This window comes from Ascaphus truei, chromosome 3 (genome assembly GCF_040206685.1).
Source record: "Ascaphus truei isolate aAscTru1 chromosome 3, aAscTru1.hap1, whole genome shotgun sequence".
NCBI classification, from domain to species: Eukaryota; Metazoa; Chordata; class Amphibia; order Anura; family Ascaphidae; genus Ascaphus; species Ascaphus truei.
The window spans coordinates 431,346,341-431,365,885 of record NC_134485.1 but is presented as its reverse complement, the minus strand read 5'-3'; the positions used below and the strand labels follow the sequence as shown (position 1 = coordinate 431,365,885).

Here is a 19,545-nt window from a genome sequence, read left to right as displayed (position 1 = left end):
CTCAACCACAACACAAAGTGGAAGTCCCTCCTAGGACCAAAGTGTTTTGTAAACATGGTGAGCCGAGACTTAGGAGGGTGCGATTTACCGTGGCAACTCCCTTGTCTGATGTGCGTGTTATTGGGTCTCTGATATGGACAGGGGAGGCCAAAGGTAATGAAAACCCTTCGCCTTTCATTGCAACCCAAGGAATTTGTGATACATATCCAGGTTTTAAGCACTGTTTGATGCGTTTAAGCTTTAAGGAAACAAGCAAGATTGTTTGGCGGGCACCTTTAAGGGCGTATTACGGTTCAATCTTAGCTAAATCCTTCCAGGGCCTGGAATGCAATCTTACACAGTCCCCCAGGCAGGGCGAGAAGCACCCCCAAAATAATGCACACAGTTCCCATTGGCTGACTGGACCATGACCACGTCAAACACTGCATCTTCTATACCGACCAAGGGCCCAGTTTACAGACCCGACACTTTCTGGCTGTATACCCCACAAGGAAACAGGAGGAAGGGGGGAGAATGCATTCTATTGTTACGTTTCCTTTTACAAATCCGGGTGGATAAATACAAACAGCGTTGCATTGTGAAGGCCTTTCCAGTGCACCGGCTTCATTTCTCTTTTCATGTGATGATTGAGATTGAGTGGACTCGCACTAGTCCCGACTTGCACCAATTTATTTATTTATTTTGAGTGTTGTCGACAACCATTTTTCCCTTTGACCATTAGTTTGGGGGGTCTGCACCTGGTTTTAAGCTCACCTTTCCCACTTTTAAACACCAGTCTATTAAGACATCAGTCCCCCCCATCAGAGGCAAAGAGAACATTTGTGGTAAGACCGTGGCATGGTCACAGGCGTAAATATACTTTGGCCACAGAATTGGACTAATTGACCCTTACTCCCGAGAAGACCGATAAGATAAGTATGTATCTTGAGTCTGTCATTTGTCATAGCATTGGGGATTTCTGTCTTTTTTTGTATACATTAAGTCAGGGGATCTCAACACCAATCCTCAAGCCCTACCAACAGGTCAGTTTTCATGAGATCCCTGCTTCAGCACAGGTGACTCAATCAGAGGCTCAGACGAAAACCTGACCTGTTGGGGTGGCGTGAGGACTGCAGTTGAGCCCCCCCTGCATCAGATCACAATCCTAGCAGCACTTCTTTTGACACAAATATATATGGTGGGGCTGGGTTCTGAGCTTGCAGGGGTGTGCGCGCCTGTACATTTCAATCGGGGTGCATTATTCCGTCTCCTCTTCTAACACGTCAGGCGCTACAAACAAACGCCTCCATGCCGTAACCGCAGCAGCTAGAAGTCCCGGCACATCCCCAGCAATTTGCAGATTACAGAAGATAAGGCGTTATAACCCATGGACTAGAATGCAGCAGGATTCCCAGTGGGCAAACAGCATCATATGTAGGGAGAAGCTTGTCTGGAACGTGAAGACGCGGTTCTGGTAATCTTATAGCAATTAGACACGGAGGGGACGAGTTTAACACGAACGATCACTGTGAAGGAAGAAGACACGGTGGGGATAATGGTTTCCGGCCGCAATATGGAAGATGACAGGAAGGGAATTATTTTACTGACAATAGCCGGCAAAGCCAAAGGTTTCTTTACCTTCTCCTATAATCACACTGGGCGTAAATATTTCAACACTGCGTTACAAATTTAAATCAGGGGCGGTCAACACCAGTTCTCTAGGGCCACCAACAGGTCAGATTTTCAGAAAATCCCTGGCTCAATCGAAGACTGCACCTGTGCTGAAGCTAGGAACAGCGATGGAGGCTTTCCAACTGCCACGTCACTACAGGTAGATACGAATGAATGAAACCGACAGCCCATATAACAGGTGTAAACGTGGCACTGTGCGTGTCTGCGAGTCGGTCTTCCCCCTTCTCTGCTGGGGCTGAATGAAAAGGCCTCGTGCACTGAACAAGCTTCTGTTAGGATATATGAGCATTTGAAATGTTACGTGCTCGGGAGGTTAAAATGAAGCTCTCCTTAGAGCCCAGTGCAGCCGTGTGAGGGTATCAAGGCGAACTCGGATGCTAGAGATGAACAAAATTGTGATTTTTAACATGGGGGAGGGGGGGGGGCAAGATGCTAACATTATGAGGCAAACACGTATAGGCCCGTATTAATGACAGTCACTGCTGCAGGTGCTAAACATTTAAACAACGTGCAAATGAGCATCTTTTAATACCAGTTAATTACGCTTCATATGCAGAAAATAGCAAAAGAAACAGTCCTTTCCAATTAGCAGCGTATACAGGAGGTGGACATGTCACATCTTCCCGTTAATTAAGAATGTTTCATTATTTAAAAACTGTTTAATGAGTGTGTAAATTCTGAGAACAGGCCAGGCGGTCTGGTTCTGGTGGGGATAAAGTAAGAAGTATTATTATAGAAGGACCTAGAAGCAGGATAAGAAGCATGGAGCATAGGGCTTAGTCACAAGGACCAACGGGAGGAAACGAGCACATATGTATCTGCAGGCCAGCTGGTCCCGTGGGGAGGCATTATAACTGCAGGATTAGCCAAACAGCTAAAAATCAAACACTCACTTTATAAAGAACAGAAATATGCAAAACATTCACTTTAAGGGAAATTCAATCTTTCTAAGGATGCCAACTACATAAAAACAGTTTCAAACTGTATGTGCCGGCAATCTGAGACAGCCTCTCTCAGCACACAGGAGAGAGAGTGCTCCTTCCTGCGGTATGTGAGACAGCCTCTATCAGCACACAGGAGAGAGAGTGCTCCTTCCTGCGGTATGTGAGACAGCCTCTCTCAGCACACAGGAGAGACAGTGCTCCTTCCTGCGGTATGTGAGACAGCCTCTCTCAGCACACAGGAGAGACAGTGCTCCTTCCTGCGGTATGTGAGACAGCCTCTCTCAGTACACAGGAGAGACAGTGCTCCTTGCTGCGGTATGTGAGACAGCCTCTCTCAGCACACAGGAGAGACAGTGCTCCTTCCTGCGGTATGTGAGACAGCCTCTCTCAGCACACAGGAGAGACAGTGCTCCTTCCTGCGGTATGTGAGACAGCCTCTCTCAGCACACAGGAGAGACAGTGCTCCTTCCTGCGGTATGTGAGACAGCCTCTCTCAGTACACAGGAGAGACAGTGCTCCTTGCTGCGGTATGTGAGACAGCCTCTCTCAGCACACAGGAGAGACAGTGCTCCTTCCTGCGGTATGTGAGACAGCCCCTCTCAGCACACAGGAGAGACAGTGCTCCTTGCTGCGGTATGTGAGACAGCCTCTCTCAGCACACAGGAGAGACAGTGCTCCTTGCTGCAGTATGTGAGACAGTCTCTCTCAGCACACAGGAGAGACAGTGCTCCTTGCTGCGGTATGTGAGACAGTCTCTCTCAGCACACAGGAGAGACAGTGCTCCTTGCTGCGGTATGTGAGACAGCCCCTCTCAGCACACTGGAGAGACAGTGCTCCTTGCTGCAGTATGCGAGACAGCCCCTCTCAGCACACAGGAGAGACAGTGCTCCGTCCCGCTGTATGTGAGACAGTCCCTCTCAGCACACAGGAGAGACAGTGCTCCTTGCTGCGGTATGTGAGACAGTCTCTCTCAGCACACAGGAGAGACAGTGCTCCTTGCTGCGGTATGTGAGACAGTCTCTCTCAGCACACAGGAGATACAGTGCTCCGTGCTGCGGTACGCGAGACAGTCCCTCTCAGCACACAGGAGAGAGAGTGCTCCTTGCTGCGGTACGTGAGACAGCCCCTCTCAGCACACAGGAGAGACAGTGCTCCTTGCTGCGGTATGTGAGACAGCCTCTCTCAGCACACTGGAGAGAGAGTGCTCCTTGCTGTGGTATGTGAGACAGCCCCTCTCAGCACACAGGAGAGACAGTGCTCCTTGCTGCGGTATGTGAGACAGCCCCTCTCAGCACACAGGAGAGACAGTGCTCCTTGCTGCGGTATGTGAGACAGCCTCTCTCAGCACACTGGAGAGAGAGTGCTCCTTGCTGCGGTATGTGAGACAGTCCCTCTCATCACACAGGAGAGACAGTGCTCCTTGCTGCGGTATGTGAGACAGCCCCTCTCAGCACACAGGAGAGACAGTGCTCCTTCCTGCGGTATGTGAGACAGCCTCTCTCAGCACACTGGAGAGAGAGTGCTCCTTGCTGCGGTATGTGAGACAGTCCCTCTCAGCACACAGGAGAGACAGTGCTCCTTCCTGCGGTATGTGAGACAGCCCCTCTCAGCACACAGGAGAGACAGTGCTCCTTGCTGCGGTATGTGAGACAGCCTCTCTCAGCACACAGGAGAGACAGTGCTCCGTGCCGCGGTATGTGAGACAGTCCCTCTCAGCACACAGGAGAGACAGTGCTCCTTGCTACGGTATGTGAGACAGTCTCTCTCAGCACACAGGAGAGACAGTGCTCCTTGCTGCGGTATGCGAGACAGTCCCTCTCAGCACACAGGAGAGACAGTGCTCCGTGCCGCGGTATGTGAGACAGCCTCTCTCAGCACACTGGAGAGACAGTGCTCCTTGCTGCGGTATGTGAGACAGTCCCTCTCAGCACACAGGAGAGACAGTGCTCCTTGCTGCGGTGTGCGAGACAGTCCCTCTCAGCACACAGGAGAGACAGTGCTCCTTGCTGCGGTATGCGAGACAGCCCCTCTCAGCACACAGGAGAGACAGTGCTCCTTGCTGCAGTATGCGAGACAGCCCCTCTCAGCACACAGGAGAGACAGTGCTCCGTCCCGCTGTATGTGAGACAGTCCCTCTCAGCACACAGGAGAGACAGTGCTCCTTGCTGCGGTATGCGAGACAGTCCCTCTCAGCACACTGGCGAGTGCTCCTTGCCGCAGTATCTTCCATGGGGAGGACCCCCGGCCGAGTCGCCAGCGGCGGTGCCACAGAGAAGCATTTCCTTCTCTCAGCGGAAATCTTTCTCCCAGAATGTGCTTGCAGGAGGCAGCTCCTCGTACAGAGAGGACAGACCATTCTATAAGGGCGAAGACTGAGCTGATTCTATAAGGGCCAGGACTGAGCTCATTCTATAAGGGCCAGGTCTGACCTCGTTCTATAAGGGCCAGGCCTGACCTCATTCTATAAGGGCCAGGTCTGATCTCATTCTATAAGGGCCAGGACTGAGCTCATTCAATAAGGGCCAGGACTGAGCTCATTCAATAAGGGCAGAACTGAGCTCATTCTATAAGGGCCAGGACTGAGCTCATTCTATAAGGGCCAGGACTGAGCTCATTCAATAAGGGCCAGGACTGAGCTCATTCTATAAGGGCCAGGACTGAACTCATTCAATAAGGGCCTGGATTGAGCTCGTTCTATAAGGGCCAGGCCTGACCTCATTCTATAAGGGCCAGGACTGACCTCGTTCTATAAGGGCCAGGTCTGATCTCATTCTATAAGGGCCAGGTCTGACCTCATTCTATAAGGACCAGGACTGAGCTCATTCAATAGGGGCAGAACTGAGCTCATTCTATAAGGGCCAGGACTGAGCTCATTCTATAAGGGCCAGGACTGAGCTCATTCTATAAGGTCCAGGACTGAGCTCATTCAATAAGGGCCAGGACTGAGCTCATTCAATAAGGACCAGAACTGAGCTCATTCTATAAGGTCCAGGACTGAACTCATTCAATAAGGGCCAGGACTGACCTCATTCAATAAGGGCCAGAACTGACCTCATTCAATAAGGGCCAGGCACGGAGTTGTGCAGAGAAAGACAGACACTGGTACGTTTCCTGCCACTCCTCGCTCCTTCCCAGCCCAGCCCGCTGCTAACCCGTCACACCCACCATCTCGCCCCCACAGATCCCTGGTCTCCTTCACCTGCACCCTAATCTAATATGCTGCCAAGCACCTTCCCAACGCTGGAGTAGAGTTCAGCTCCATCCAAATGAATAGTATTATCATTTTCTCCAACATAAGGGAGTGGCTTCATAGCACACTGAATAAGTGTCTATTACGTTAACCCTTTTGCTGCCAGAGGGGCCCAGAATGCTCTGCAGCATTAACCTCTCTGTGCCCCGCTCCTCTCCCTTTTCTTGTATTCCCTCCCACAGCTTTCCTCCTCTCGTTCATGCCCCCCGTTCCTCTCTAAGACACGGACGTGTTACTCGTAGCCGCGGTTACGGACGCCGCGCACCTGCATGGCGGGAGATGGGTTTACAGCCAGGCCGTTATCAGCACTGACACTGTAATTACCATCCTGCTCCCTCCCCGCCAGCACGGGCTGAACGGATTTCCCTGCGGCCCCCAGGAGGTGGCGCAATCACTGAACTGGTATCGCTGCCGCCATTTATAACAGCCCCAGAGATCTCACATTTACCCCTCTCCAACACAGGGAAACGCGTGCGCATCTCACACTGTAATATGAAGGGAAAATAAAGGCCTTTTATAGTATTTAGACTCCGTGCCAGGCAGCGTCTTTACTCACGGAGCCGCTGCTTCTTCCTTTGGTGCTAGGAGGGACTGCCCCTTTAGTGAAGATATTCTCCAGTCCAGCCCGAGAACAGAAGGAGCAGAAAACCCTAAAATGTCTGGAGACCCGCTGCCATCATTTATCCAGATCCTGGTGCAGCCGCGAGTCTTCCACGCGGCTCTGCGCGCGGCCCCACGGCTCTGCGCGCCTGCGTTTATATTCCGCACGGACAGCCAGGGTTTTGCTTTTTGACGTCTCACTGTGATGCAGCGAAACTCAACTCCACTCCTCCTGACCCCCCCAACAGGACAGGTTTCAAGGATATCCCTGCTTCAGCACAGGTGGCTCCATTAGTCACAGCTTCCGCAGAGGTGACTGAGCCACTGATTGAGCCACCTGTGCTGGAGCTGGGATATCCTGAAAACCTGACCTGTTTGTGAGGTCTTGAGGACCGGAGTTGAGCCCCTGCTGTAGTGCACCGAGCGATACGAGAATTGTGTAGGTGCCCCATAACCACGTTTCCCACGTGATATTATTATTATTATTAATAGCATGTTCCTGTATAGCGCGGCTAGTTCATTGGTTATCACGCAGTGCTGCTTTTTCATGTATCTCTCTCTGTCACCGGAAATTTCTTCTAGTATTGCTCCGGCAGGCATGAAGGCGGTGCCGAGAGGTCGGGCCCCTTCTCCTGACCCCAAGTAGCCGTGACTTAATGAAGATATTCAGAAATAACTAGAGTTCCAGCACTCTCTGACTCGGAGAAAATACACAACTGGGGTTATGCCAAAGAAGTAAGTGATTTAATAAACGCACAAGAACTGGGAGTGACGCGGAGCAAATGCAAACACACAAAATCCTACACACATGGTGCTAGGGGTGAAAATACACAGGGGTAGGGAGTGGGAAAGACACTAGGCTAGGAGAGTGGGGACAACACAAATGGGGGGGAGGAGAGGGTAATCAGGGGGGCATCGTTGCGGGGGGAGACCCCTTCCCTCAGGTCTAAAAAGACCACAAGGTCCTTCCCTTAACCCTGACACCCAGCAGCGCGCCAGGGAAAGGAGAGGGAGAAAGAGAGACTTGTGGTCATTTAACCGGACGGTTTGATGCATTTTTCTTACTGCGTACACTCTGGTGTACTCAGGACTTTGCTCGTTTGAGCTGCAGTAGCTGCATCTTTTTGTTTTTTGAGTGCTGCTCTGGTGACAGGGGTGTCAGGGTTAAGGGAAGCACCTTGTGGTCTTGCATCACCCTAAGGTGTGCTTTATTATCTTGTGCGTATATTAAACCACTTACTTCTTTGGCATAACCCTAGTTTTTGTATTTTCTCTGAGTCAGAGAGTGCTGGAACTCTGGTTATTTTTGACTATTAGTTGTGGGGGGATTTGGGTCCTCCTGGTTCCGTTAGCACCATGCACATCTATATTTATATTAATTGAGTGAGTGCTGTCTACCCTATTTGTATAGGTTCATTAATGAAGTATTCTTCAGTCCATGCCAGGGAACAGGGGAGGAGAATACACTAAAAGGTTGGTTTATCCACGTTCTGGACCAGATACTGGCAGTCTTTCCGAGTGACTGTGGGGCAGTACCACTGCTTTATACTAGTGCCTCTGGGGCAGTACCACTGCTTTATACGAGTGCCTCTGGGGCAGTACCACTGCTTTATACGAGTGCCTCTGGGGCAGTACCACTGCTTTATACGAGTGCCTCTGGGGCAGTACCACTGTTTTATACGAGTGCCTCTGGGGCAGTACCACTGCTTTATACGAGTGCCTCTGGGGCAGTACCACTGCTTTATACGAGTGCCTCTGGGGCAGTACCACTGCTTTATACGAGTGCCTCTTGGGCAGGACCCCTGCTTTATACGAGTGCCTCTGGGGCAGTACCACAGCTTTATATGGTGCCTGCAGGCCGATTCCTCACTGACAGTCAGGGCTTTTATATGTTGCTTCAGGACAATATGGGATTACAGAAGATGCTCCATCTAATCATTTCAATTCAAGAAAATCCTTCACTGGTTAGAACGCGGCTTCATGGCAAACAGTGCGAATCCATAAACCTTTTAATACATGACAAGCGTGTCGTGTACGGTTTCAGTTCTGACAGTGCAAGCGCACAATGCTTTCTGAAGAATAGCTGGAGAGTGAAAGGATTATATCACAAAGGGACAACCTGAGTAAAACAGGGGCGGTGCTTGGGTTAGCGAGCGGTGCCAGGGGAAGGGGCAGTGCTAGGGGGACGGGGCAGTGCCAGGGGGAGGGGGCAGTGGGTGTTGGTGCCAGGGGGAGAGAGTAGTGGGGGGCAGTGTTACGGGAAGCAGGCAGTGGGTGGTGCCAGCGGGAGCGGGCAGTGCGGGGCCTTGCCAAAAGGTGCGGGCAAAGGGGCTGTGCCAGGCTGAGTGGGCAGTGCCAGGAGCATGGAGGGGCGGTGGCAGGGGAAGTGGATAGAGGGGCAGTGCCAGGCTGAGTGGGTGGTGCCAGGGGGATTGGTCAAATGGGCAGTGCAAGGCTGAGTGGGCAGTGCCAGGAGCATGGAGGGGCGGTTCCAGGGGCAGCGGGCAGAGGAGCAGTGCCTGGCTGAGTGGGTGGTGTCAGGGGTAGTGGGCAGAGTGGCGGGGCCAGGCTGACTGGGCGGTGCCAGGGGGAGCAGGCGGAGGAGCAGTAATTGGGGCGGCGCTTACCTGCCAAAGTCGCAGAGTTTTAGCACAGCCGTGTCGGGGTCCAGCAGCAGGTTCTGGGGTTTGATGTCCCGGTGGCAGATCCCAAAGGAATGGATGTACGCTAAGCTGCGGAACAGCTGATACATGTACAACTGCAACACAGGGAGGGGGACAGAGTAAGGGGCTAGTTATACACACTGCACAACCACTCATATTAACCAGGAAACCGCGAGCAGGATCACTCTCGGGAAGGGGACCGAGTAAGGGGCTAGTTATACGCACTGCACAACCACTCATATTAACCAGGAAACCGCGAGCAGGATCACTCTCGGGAAGGGGACCGAGTAAGGGGCTAGTTATACGCACTGCACAACCACTCATATTAACCAGGAAACCGCGAGCAGGATCACTCTCGCTTTTAACCCTTTTGCTGCCAGGGGGGTGTACAATGCCTGGGCGAGCACAGCTCTGCTGGCCACTGGCAGTCAAAGAGTTAAATGAAACCTTAGCACTGCAGTATGAAACTGACATGTTACAAGTGGTTGTAGGTGGCAATCTTACATCGTACAATGTTATGTTTAATGTCTAGGCTTATACATTGCATTCCACCTTTATTGGGGGCTCCACATTACAAGTGGAAAGGGGGCTTTTGGGTCCCAGACACAGTTGCATTTCTATTCAGGCAGTCCTCGGTTAGCCAACAGAATCCGTTCTGGGAGTAGCGCTGGATAGTGAGACCGTTGTAAAGCAAGTCCCATGTTAATCAGCGGCGGTGAGCGTTGGATAACACGTTCCGGCATTGAAAAACAGCCCATAGGATTGCGTTGGATATGCCATTGGTATTAAAGTGAAACGTTGGCTAGCGAGGACTACCTGTACTTGTGTCACGCGATCCCCCTTCCAGTGATTATCTCATCAATTCCCAATCTGCTTTTACTTATCGTCTTCGCTTTAATTTGGCACCTCAAAATGCTCTGCACATTTTACAATTCGGATATATGCTTTTGGCGGAAACCATCGGAGCGCCAGTTTCATTGCTAAAAACATATGGCACATTCTACTATAGTGAGCGAGTTGTGTCATTTTCACACCTCTCGCGTGCTACGCGGTTTCCCGACACGGCGGCGGGAGGAATGGTGACAATGTGGGAGCGCTGCTGGGGGGGTCACCACGTTCGTTGAGCATCAGACAGAATCCCATAACTGCAAATTTCATCCTGTCCTACAAAAGCCTCAGAAAAGTGCCATGCTAACCCCTTCCCTGCCACAGGGGCCTGGGAAAGCCACGGGGGAGAAGTACGAGGACCCCACCCCAGAATGTCTCAGAACCTATAGAAACAAGTATATGCGTTCTGAGAAGGGCGAGGGAGCCGTGTCAGCTGCAGGTGGTCTCTCAGAGTATATACACTTTAGGGCAGGGGTGGGCAACTCCAGTCTTCAAGGGCCAACAACAGGTTAGGTTTTCAAGGATATCCCTGCTTCAGCACAGGCGGCTCAATCAGTGGCTCAGTCATAATGACTGAGCCACCTGTGCTGAAGCCGGGTGTGACAGGGCCTTAACCCTTGTCTAAAAGGGCTCCAAATAGAAAGCCTGGATCTGGCTGATGAGTCCAGCAGGGAGCTGGTTAATTGCAGCTACAGACAATAAGCCAGTCTCCATCTGGCTCATCAGTCCGGAAGAGAAGCCTCCTGCGTAATCTGCAGGGGATCTCTCTAGCACATGGGGGGGATCCAGCCCCTCTATTCCAGGACGCAGCAGACCCTGGAGCCCGCCAGAGGGTGCACCCCCTGGACACCAACCCAGACCGAGGGAAAGAGCCCTTGATAACAGGTACCTCTTTGGACTTTGGGTCAGAGGTTGGTAAGAGGCCGATCCTCCCAGCCCTGCAGATAGGGACTGGGAGTGTGAGTCGGCCCTTACACAGGGAGAGGTGGGTAAGAGGCGATCCTCCAAGCCCTGCAGATAGGGACTGGGAGTGTGAGTCGGCCCTTACACAGGGAGAGGTGGGTAAGAGGCGATCCTCCCAGCCCTGCAGATAGGGACTGGGAGTGTGAGTCGGCCCTTACACAGGGAGAGGTGGGTAAGAGGCGATCCTCCCAGCCCTGCAGATAGGGACTGGGAGTGTGAGTCGGCCCTTACACAGGTAGAGGTGGGTAAGAGGCGATCCCCCCAGCCCTGCAGATAGGGATTGGGAGTGTGAGTCGGCCCTTACACAGGGAGAGGTGGGTAAGAGGCGATCCTCCCAGCCCTGCAGATAGGGACTGGGAGTGTGAGTCGGCCCTTACACAGGGAGAGGTGGGTAAGAGGCGATCCTCCCAGCCCTGCAGATAGGGACTGGGAGTGTGAGTCGGCCCTTACACAGGGAGAGGTGGGTAAGAGGCCGATCCTCCCAGCCCTGCAGATAGGGACTGGGAGTGTGAGTCGGCCCTTACACAGGGAGAGGTGGGTAAGAGGCGATCCTCCAAGCCCTGCAGATAGGGACTGGGAGTGTGAGTCGGCCCTTACACAGGGAGAGGTGGGTAAGAGGCGATCCTCCCAGCCCTGCAGATAGGGACTGGGAGTGTGAGTCGGCCCTTACACAGGGAGAGGTGGGTAAGAGGCGATCCTCCCAGCCCTGCAGATAGGGACTGGGAGTGTGAGTCGGCCCTTACACAGGGAGAGGTGGGTAAGAGGCGATCCCCCCAGCCCTGCAGATAGGGATTGGGAGTGTGAGTCGGCCCTTACACAGGGAGAGGTGGGTAAGAGGCGATCCTCCCAGCCCTGCAGATAGGGACTGGGAGTGTGAGTCGGCCCTTACACAGGGAGAGGTGGGTAAGAGGCGATCCCCCCAGCCCTGCAGATAGGGATTGGGAGTGTGAGTCGGCCCTTACACAGGGAGAGGTGGGTAAGAGGCGATCCTCCCAGCCCTGCAGATAGGGACTGCGAGTGTGAGTCTGCCCTTACACAGGGAGAGGTGGGTAAGATGCGATCCTCCCAGCCCTGCAGATAGGGACGGGGAGTGTGAGTCGGCCCTTACACAGGGAGAGGTGGGTAAGAGGCGTATCCTCCCAGCCCTGCAGATAGGGACTGGGAGTGTGAGTCGGCCCTTACACAGGGAGAGGTGGGTAAGAGGCGATCCTCCCAGCCCTGCAGATAGGGACGGGGAGTGTGAGTCGGCCCTTACACAGGGAGAGGTGGGTAAGAGGCGATCCTCCCAGCCCTGCAGATAGGGACTGGGAGTGTGAGTCGGCCCTTACACAGGGAGAGGTGGGTAAGAGGCCGATCCTCCCAGCCCTGCAGATAAGGACTGGGAGTGTGAGTCGGCCCTTACACAGGGAGAGGTGGGTAAGAGGCGATCCTCCCAGCCCTGCAGATAGGGACTGGGAGTGTGAGTCGGCCCTTACACAGGGAGAGCTGGGTAAGAGGCGATCCTCCCAGCCCTGCAGATAAGGATTGGGAGTGTGAGTCGGCCCTTACACAGGGAGAGGTGGGTAAGAGGCGATCCTCCCAGCCCTGCAGATAAGGATTGGGAGTGTGAGTCGGCCCTTACACAGGGAGAGGTGGGTAAGAGGCGATCCTCCCAGCTCTGCAGATAAGGATTGGGAGTGTGAGTCGGCCCTTACACAGGGAGAGGTGGGTAAGAGGCGATCCCCCCAGCCCTGCAGATAGGGACGGGGAGTGTGAGTCGGCCCTTACACAGGGAGAGGTGGGTAAGAGGCGTATCCTCCCAGCCCTGCAGATAGGGACTGGGAGTGTGAGTCGGCCCTTACACAGGGAGAGGTGGGTAAGAGGCGATCCTCCCAGCCCTGCAGATAGGGACTGGGAGTGTGAGTCGGCCCTTACACAGGGAGAGGTGGGTAAGAGGCGATCCTCCCAGCCCTGCAGATAGGGACTGGGAGTGTGAGTCGGCCCTTACAGAGGGAGAGGTGGGTAAGAGGCGATCCTCCCAGCCCTGCAGATAGGGACTGGGAGTGTGAGTCGGCCCTTACACAGGGAGAGGTGGGTAAGAGGCGATCCTCCCAGCCCTGCAGATAGGGACTGGGAGTGTGAGTCGGCCCTTACACAGGGAGAGGTGGGTAAGAGGCGATCCTCCCAGCCCTGCAGATAGGGACAGGGAGTGTGAGTCGGCCCTTACACAGGGAGAGGTGGGTAAGAGGCGTATCCTCCCAGCCCTGCAGATAGGGACTGGGAGTGTGAGTCGGCCCTTACACAGGGAGAGGTGGGTAAGAGGCGTATCCTCCCAGCCCTGCAGATAGGGACTGGGCGTGTGAGTCGGCCCTTACACAGGGAGAGGTGGGTAAGAGGCGATCCTCCCAGCCCTGCAGATAGGGACTGGGAGTGTGAGTCGGCCCTTACACAGGGAGAGGCGGGTAAGAGGCGATCCTCCCAGCCCTGCAGATAGGGACTGGGAGTGTGAGTCGGCCCTTACACAGGGAGAGGCGGGTAAGAGGCGATCCTCCCAGCCCTGCAGATAGGGACTGGGAGTGTGAGTCGGCCCTTACACAGGGAGAGGTGGGTAAGAGGCGATCCTCCCAGCCCTGCAGATAGGGACTGGGAGTGTGAGTCGGCCCTTACAGAGGGAGAGGTGGGTAAGAGGCGATCCTCCCAGCCCTGCAGATAGGGACTGGGAGTGTGAGTCGGCCCTTACACAGGGAGAGGTGGGTAAGAGGCGATCCTCCCAGCCCTGCAGATAGGGACTGGGAGTGTGAGTCGGCCCTTACACAGGGAGAGGTGGGTAAGAGGCGATCCTCCCAGCCCTGCAGATAGGGACTGGGAGTGTGAGTCGGCCCTTACACAGGGAGAGGTGGGTAAGAGGCGATCCTCCCAGCCCTGCAGATAGGGACAGGGAGTGTGAGTCGGCCCTTACACAGGGAGAGGTGGGTAAGAGGCGTATCCTCCCAGCCCTGCAGATAGGGACTGGGAGTGTGAGTCGGCCCTTACACAGGGAGAGGTGGGTAAGAGGCGTATCCTCCCAGCCCTGCAGATAGGGACTGGGCGTGTGAGTCGGCCCTTACACAGGGAGAGGTGGGTAAGAGGCGATCCTCCCAGCCCTGCAGATAGGGACTGGGAGTGTGAGTCGGCCCTTACACAGGGAGAGGCGGGTAAGAGGCGATCCTCCCAGCCCTGCAGATAGGGACTGGGAGTGTGAGTCGGCCCTTACACAGGGAGAGGCGGGTAAGAGGCGATCCTCCCAGCCCTGCAGATAGGGACTGGGAGTGTGAGTCGGCCCTTACACAGGGAGAGGTGGGTAAGAGGTGATGCTCCCAGCCCTGCAGATAGGGACTGGGAGTGTGAGTCGGCCCTTACACAGGGAGAGGTGGGTAAGAGGCCGATCCTCCCAGCCCTGCAGATAGGGACTGGGAGTGTGAGTCGGCCCTTACACGGGGAGAGGTGGGTAAGAGGCGATCCTCCCAGCCCTGCAGATAGGGACTGGGAGTGTGAGTCGGCCCTTACACAGGTAGAGGTGGGTAAGAGGCGATCCTCCCAGCCCTGCAGATAGGGACTGGGAGTGTGAGTCGGCCCTTACACAGGGAGAGGCTGTTTTGTTTATTTGTATGCTGCCTTAAAGCTGTGTTTTTGGAAGATACGGGCTAAATGAAGGCCACTGTTTATTTCCCCAATTTATACCTCTGCACTTGTCTCCTACACAGGGATAGCCTGAAAACCTGACCTGTTGGTGGCCCTCGAGGACTGGAGTTGGCCACCCCTGCTTTAGGGTCTCACCGTCTTGTAACTCGTATTAAACATCATGCCACTGAAGGGACTTGCATTGCTCTGCCATTGCTAAGCAGTGAGGCAGAGGGACTGCAGCCATGTCTCTTACCTTGACGTAGAGCATTGGGAGGGCTTGTTTGGCCCGGCTGTAATGTCTTGCAACTCGGTACACCGTTTCGGGAACGTAGTCCAGCACTAGGTTGAGGTATACCTCGTCTTTCTGTAGGAGGAGACACAGAATGCAGTAGAGCGTCAGCAGACAGACCTGCAAAGTCTCCTCTCTATACCAAGTGGATAGCTCACATAGGAGTCTCAAAGCAGAGGCACTCAGCCAGGTAACACCATCTTCCACATTTCTAATGAAGACTTTCACAATTCGGGACGGTCTCTTCGCCTTTAGGCCGAGACGGTGGGCCTTCTTTTCCACGCGGTGCAATAACACAGCAGGGAGAAGGCGTATGCAGTGGGGCACCTATCGTTGCACCAACAAAGAGTTGATATGTTACGGGCTCTCGCACCCCGTGTTAGTTTACCGCTCTTCCCTTTTATAGGTCAGCGGGAATCCCACCCTTTCAGTTAAAGATTTGAGAAGACCCCTAAACACGGTCCCACCGCTCCCCTTTAAAGCACGCCCAATTACCATGCTCTACAAGCAGAGGGGTTTTATTTTAGTCTTACGGTTTCTGTAAGTCTCCCAATATACAACCGAGACCAGGGGTGGGCAACTCCAGTCCTCGAGGGCCACAAACCGGTCACGTTTTCGGGATATCCCTGCTTCAGCACAGGTGGCCCAGTTTTTGACTGTACCACCTGTGCTGAAGCAGGGATATCCATAAAACCCAGGCGTGGCTTTGAGAACTGAAGTTGGCCACTCCTGACTTAGATTGTAAGCTCTTCAGCAGACATCCCTTTAATTATACCAAAAACTGCAGAGCTGCAAAGCGGTCCCGCGCTTGGTATGTGCACTCGTATTGGTTTGTTTAATTTAGTTTTTGAGGCGCACGCGATTTTTGGTATAATCACGGCCTCCCCCCCTCCCCCGCCTTTCCACATCTCTTTTCTTTCTTACTTTTTTTTTATTTTATTGATTTCTTTTTACGGGATGGAAATTGGGGTGTCCCCTGGCAATGAACTGTGTGTTTTTCAGCTTAGTTCCCGAGACACTTAAAGGTAACGTGTTTAAATGTCCCCCCCAGGGGAAACAAAATGGCAGCCAAACCTCTATAGAGCTTGCGGCTTTCTATTGGGCGGGCATTTGCATCTCCCGAAAAGGAAAAAGGTAATACCGGTAGCTTTCCAACCGCATCTACGCTGCAACTTCACCGGTGACCATTTTAGGAGCCGTGGGGCCCCAGAGCTAAGATTAGCAGCGTTCCCATTGTGTGTAACAATAGGGGGTGTAAGTTATCTAATGTCTGTCTATAAAAATAATACACTTACACACATACAGTACAAGTTGAGCGATCGATCGTTACATGTGAGTGAGCATTTTGTGCTATTAATATTAGTCTGTGGTGGTGTTAGTCTATTTTTTCTTTACACATACAGATGTCTGATAATCCAAACAGCATAAAGTCTGAAATCAACAAATCATGGTGTGAAACCCACACACTGTTACAGGGCACTATACCTACCTCTGGGCCTGTGATCCATATGAGCACAAAAGCCCAATTAGGGTTCTATAGTGACTGCATCAGAGTTGCACAGCCGTGACTGACAGTTCTCACCAGGGATTGTATTTCCCCAGATGGCACGCCTTTCATGAACGCCAAACCCTTTATCCAGTATCAGTTGGGATCAGAGCATACAGCAGCTCTGGGTAATGTGAAGAGTCCATAAGGATAGTACTATACCAAAAGAAGGCTCTGCAATAGTATCCTAAAATAGCCTTAATTACATCAAAATATAATAAACCTCAGAAGTTGTGGATCGAGTCGGCTGCATCTATACTAAACACCTACAAATCTCACTTTAATACACATTTTATTGCATCGATAAATCTATTATTTATAAACCGGTTGTGCATGTAATTCCCTGCCTTCTGGGAGAATGTAACTCCTGCAGAAGCAGCAATCCCACCAAAATCTTACTCTCATTTTTGTACATATTGGAACCGCCTCCTGCGCTGAACCGTGCTATGTTGTGCTCCGAGCACCACATGGAGAAAACAACATGGCCTCCGTGTAAGAGGAAGCCGGAACCAATAACGTTGCGGCTTCCTATTGGCCGGGGGGGATCCTGCAAGGTTTGGCATCCGAAAACTTGGTGTACATGCAAAGATGGCAGCACTCTCAGGTGCAAACAGGTAGTGCGTCCATAAGGCCAGTGTGATGTTTCGGTCCTTAGGGGAACTCCAGGAGTGACACAGAGAGAACGGTCCTCGGGGGACCTGAAGCATCGGCGCTCCAGCCTCTGGACATGTGATTAATATACACTGTGGTTTAGGTCACTGTGTCCGGTGCTGGTTAAAGCCGTCTCAGAGATGTATGACTGTTTTCCCAGGAGGGAGATTTAAACTTGGTATCTACATCAGTAAGTATCTCCGAGACGGAGCTCCCCAGAGCTGAAAACAGTGCAACTCAGCCCCAGAGGAACCTCGGGGTTCGAATAGGCAAAACATGCTTTCCTAAATACACCGGATGTAATGCGAGGCTCGCAGTGACGCGGGGACTCCGGCCTGTGCAGAACGCTGCTGCCTGGATGTAATGCGAGACTCGCAGTGACGCGGGGACTCCGGCCTGTGCACAACGCTGCTGCTCGGATGTAATGCGAGACTAGCAGTGACGCGGGGACTCCGGCCTGTGCAGAACGCTGCTGCCTGGATGTAATGCGAGGACCGCAGTGACGCGGGGACTCCGGCTTGTGCAGAACGCTGCTGCCTGGATGTAATGCGAGACGAGCAGTGACGCGGGGACTCCGGCCTGTGCAGAACGCTGCTGCTCGGATGTAATGCGAGACGAGCAGTGACGCGGGTACTCCGGCCTGTGCACAACGCTGCTGCCTGGATGTAATGCGAGACTAGCAGTGACGCGGGGACTCCGGCCTGTGCAGAACGCTGCTGCCTGGATGTAATGCGTGACTCGCAGTGACGCGGGGACTCCGGCCTGTGCAGAACGCTGCTGCCTGGATGTAATGCGAGACGAGCAGTGACGCGGGGACTCCGGCCTGTGCAGAGCGCTGCTGCCTGGATGTAATGCGAGACTCGCAGTGACGCGGGGACTCCGGCCTGTGCAGAACGCTGCTGCTCGGATGTAATGCGAGACTAGCAGTGACGCGGGGACTCCGGCCTGTGCACAACGCTGCTGCTCGGATGTAATGCGAGACTCGCAGTGACGCGGGGACTCCGGCCTGTGCACAACGCTGCTGCCTGGATGTAATGCGAGACTCGCAGTGACGCGGGGACTCCGGCCTGTGCACAACGCTGCTGCCTGGATGTAATGCGAGGCTCGCAGTGACGCGGGGACTCCGGCCTGTGCAGAACGCTGCTGCTCGGATGTAATGCGAGACTCGCAGTGACGCGGGGACTCCGGCCTGTGCAGAACGCTGCTGCTCGGATGTAATGCGAGACTAGCAGTGACGCGGGGACTCCGGCCTGTGCACAACGCTGCTGCCTGGATGTAATGCGAGACGAGCAGTGACGCGGGGACTCCGGCCTGTGCAGAACGCTGCTGCTCGGATGTAATGCGAGACTCGCAGTGACGCGGGGACTCCGGCCTGTGCACAACGCTGCTGCTCGGATGTAATGCGAGACTCGCAGTGACGCGGGGACTCCGGCCTGTGCAGAACGCTGCTGCTCGGATGTAATGCGAGACTAGCAGTGACGCGGGGACTCCGGCTTGTGCAGAACGCTGCTGCCTGGATGTAATGCGAGACTCGCAGTGACGCGGGGACTCCGGCCTGTGCACAACGCTGCTGCTCGGATGTAATGCGAGACTCGCAGTGACGCGGGGACTCCGGCCTGTGCACAACGCTGCTGCCTGGATGTAATGCGAGACTAGCAGTGACGCGGGGACTCCGGCTTGTGCAGAACGCTGCTGCCTGGATGTAATGCGAGACTCGCAGTGACGCGGGGACTCCGGCCTGTGCACAACGCTGCTGCCTGGATGTAATGCGAGACGAGCAGTGACGCGGGGACTCCGGCCTGTGCAGAACGCTGCTGCTCGGATGTAATGCGAGACTCGCAGTGACGCGGGGACTCCGGCCTGTGCACAACGCTGCTGCCTGGATGTAATGCGAGACTCGCAGTGACGCGGGGACTCCGGCCTGTGCACAACGCTGCTGCCTGGATGTAATGCGAGACTCGCAGTGACGCGGGGACTCCGGCCTGTGCACAACGCTGCTGCTCGGATGTAATGCGAGACTAGCAGTGACGCGGGGACTCCGGCCTGTGCACAACGCTGCTGCTCGGATGTAATGCGAGACTCGCAGTGACGCGGGGACTCCGGCCTGTGCACAACGCTGCTGCCTGGATGTAATGCGAGACTCGCAGTGACGCGGGGACTCCGGCCTGTGCAGAGCGCTGCTGCCTGGATGTAATGCGAGACTCGCAGTGACGCGGGGACTCCGGCCTGTGCAGAGCGCTGCTGCCTGGATGTAATGCGAGACTAGCAGTGACGCGGGGACTCCGGCCTGTGCACAATGCTGCTGCCTGGATGTAATGCGAGACTAGCAGTGACGCGGGGACTCCGGCCTGTGCACAACGCTGCTGCTCGGATGCGGAGACGTGTCTCTGGCTCTGAGCATATTACTTCCATCTCGCGCGATCTGCGCCGGCTTCCAG

The 19,545-nt window shown here is 54.1% G+C and overlaps 1 protein-coding gene across 3 annotated transcripts in view; it reads right to left on the bottom strand.

Annotated features, from left to right (window-relative positions):
- Window positions 1-19,545, bottom strand: part of GSK3B (glycogen synthase kinase 3 beta) — a 291,716-nt gene that overhangs the window by 97,625 nt on the left and 174,546 nt on the right. For all 3 annotated transcript variants that reach the window (XM_075592907.1, XM_075592908.1, XM_075592909.1), the window contains exons 4-5: window positions 14,875-14,985; window positions 9,093-9,223 (exon numbers count right to left, since the gene is read on the bottom strand). In XM_075592907.1, the coding sequence (XP_075449022.1) occupies window positions 9,093-9,223; window positions 14,875-14,985 (242 nt within the window). The remainder of the gene's footprint in view (window positions 1-9,092; window positions 9,224-14,874; window positions 14,986-19,545) is intronic.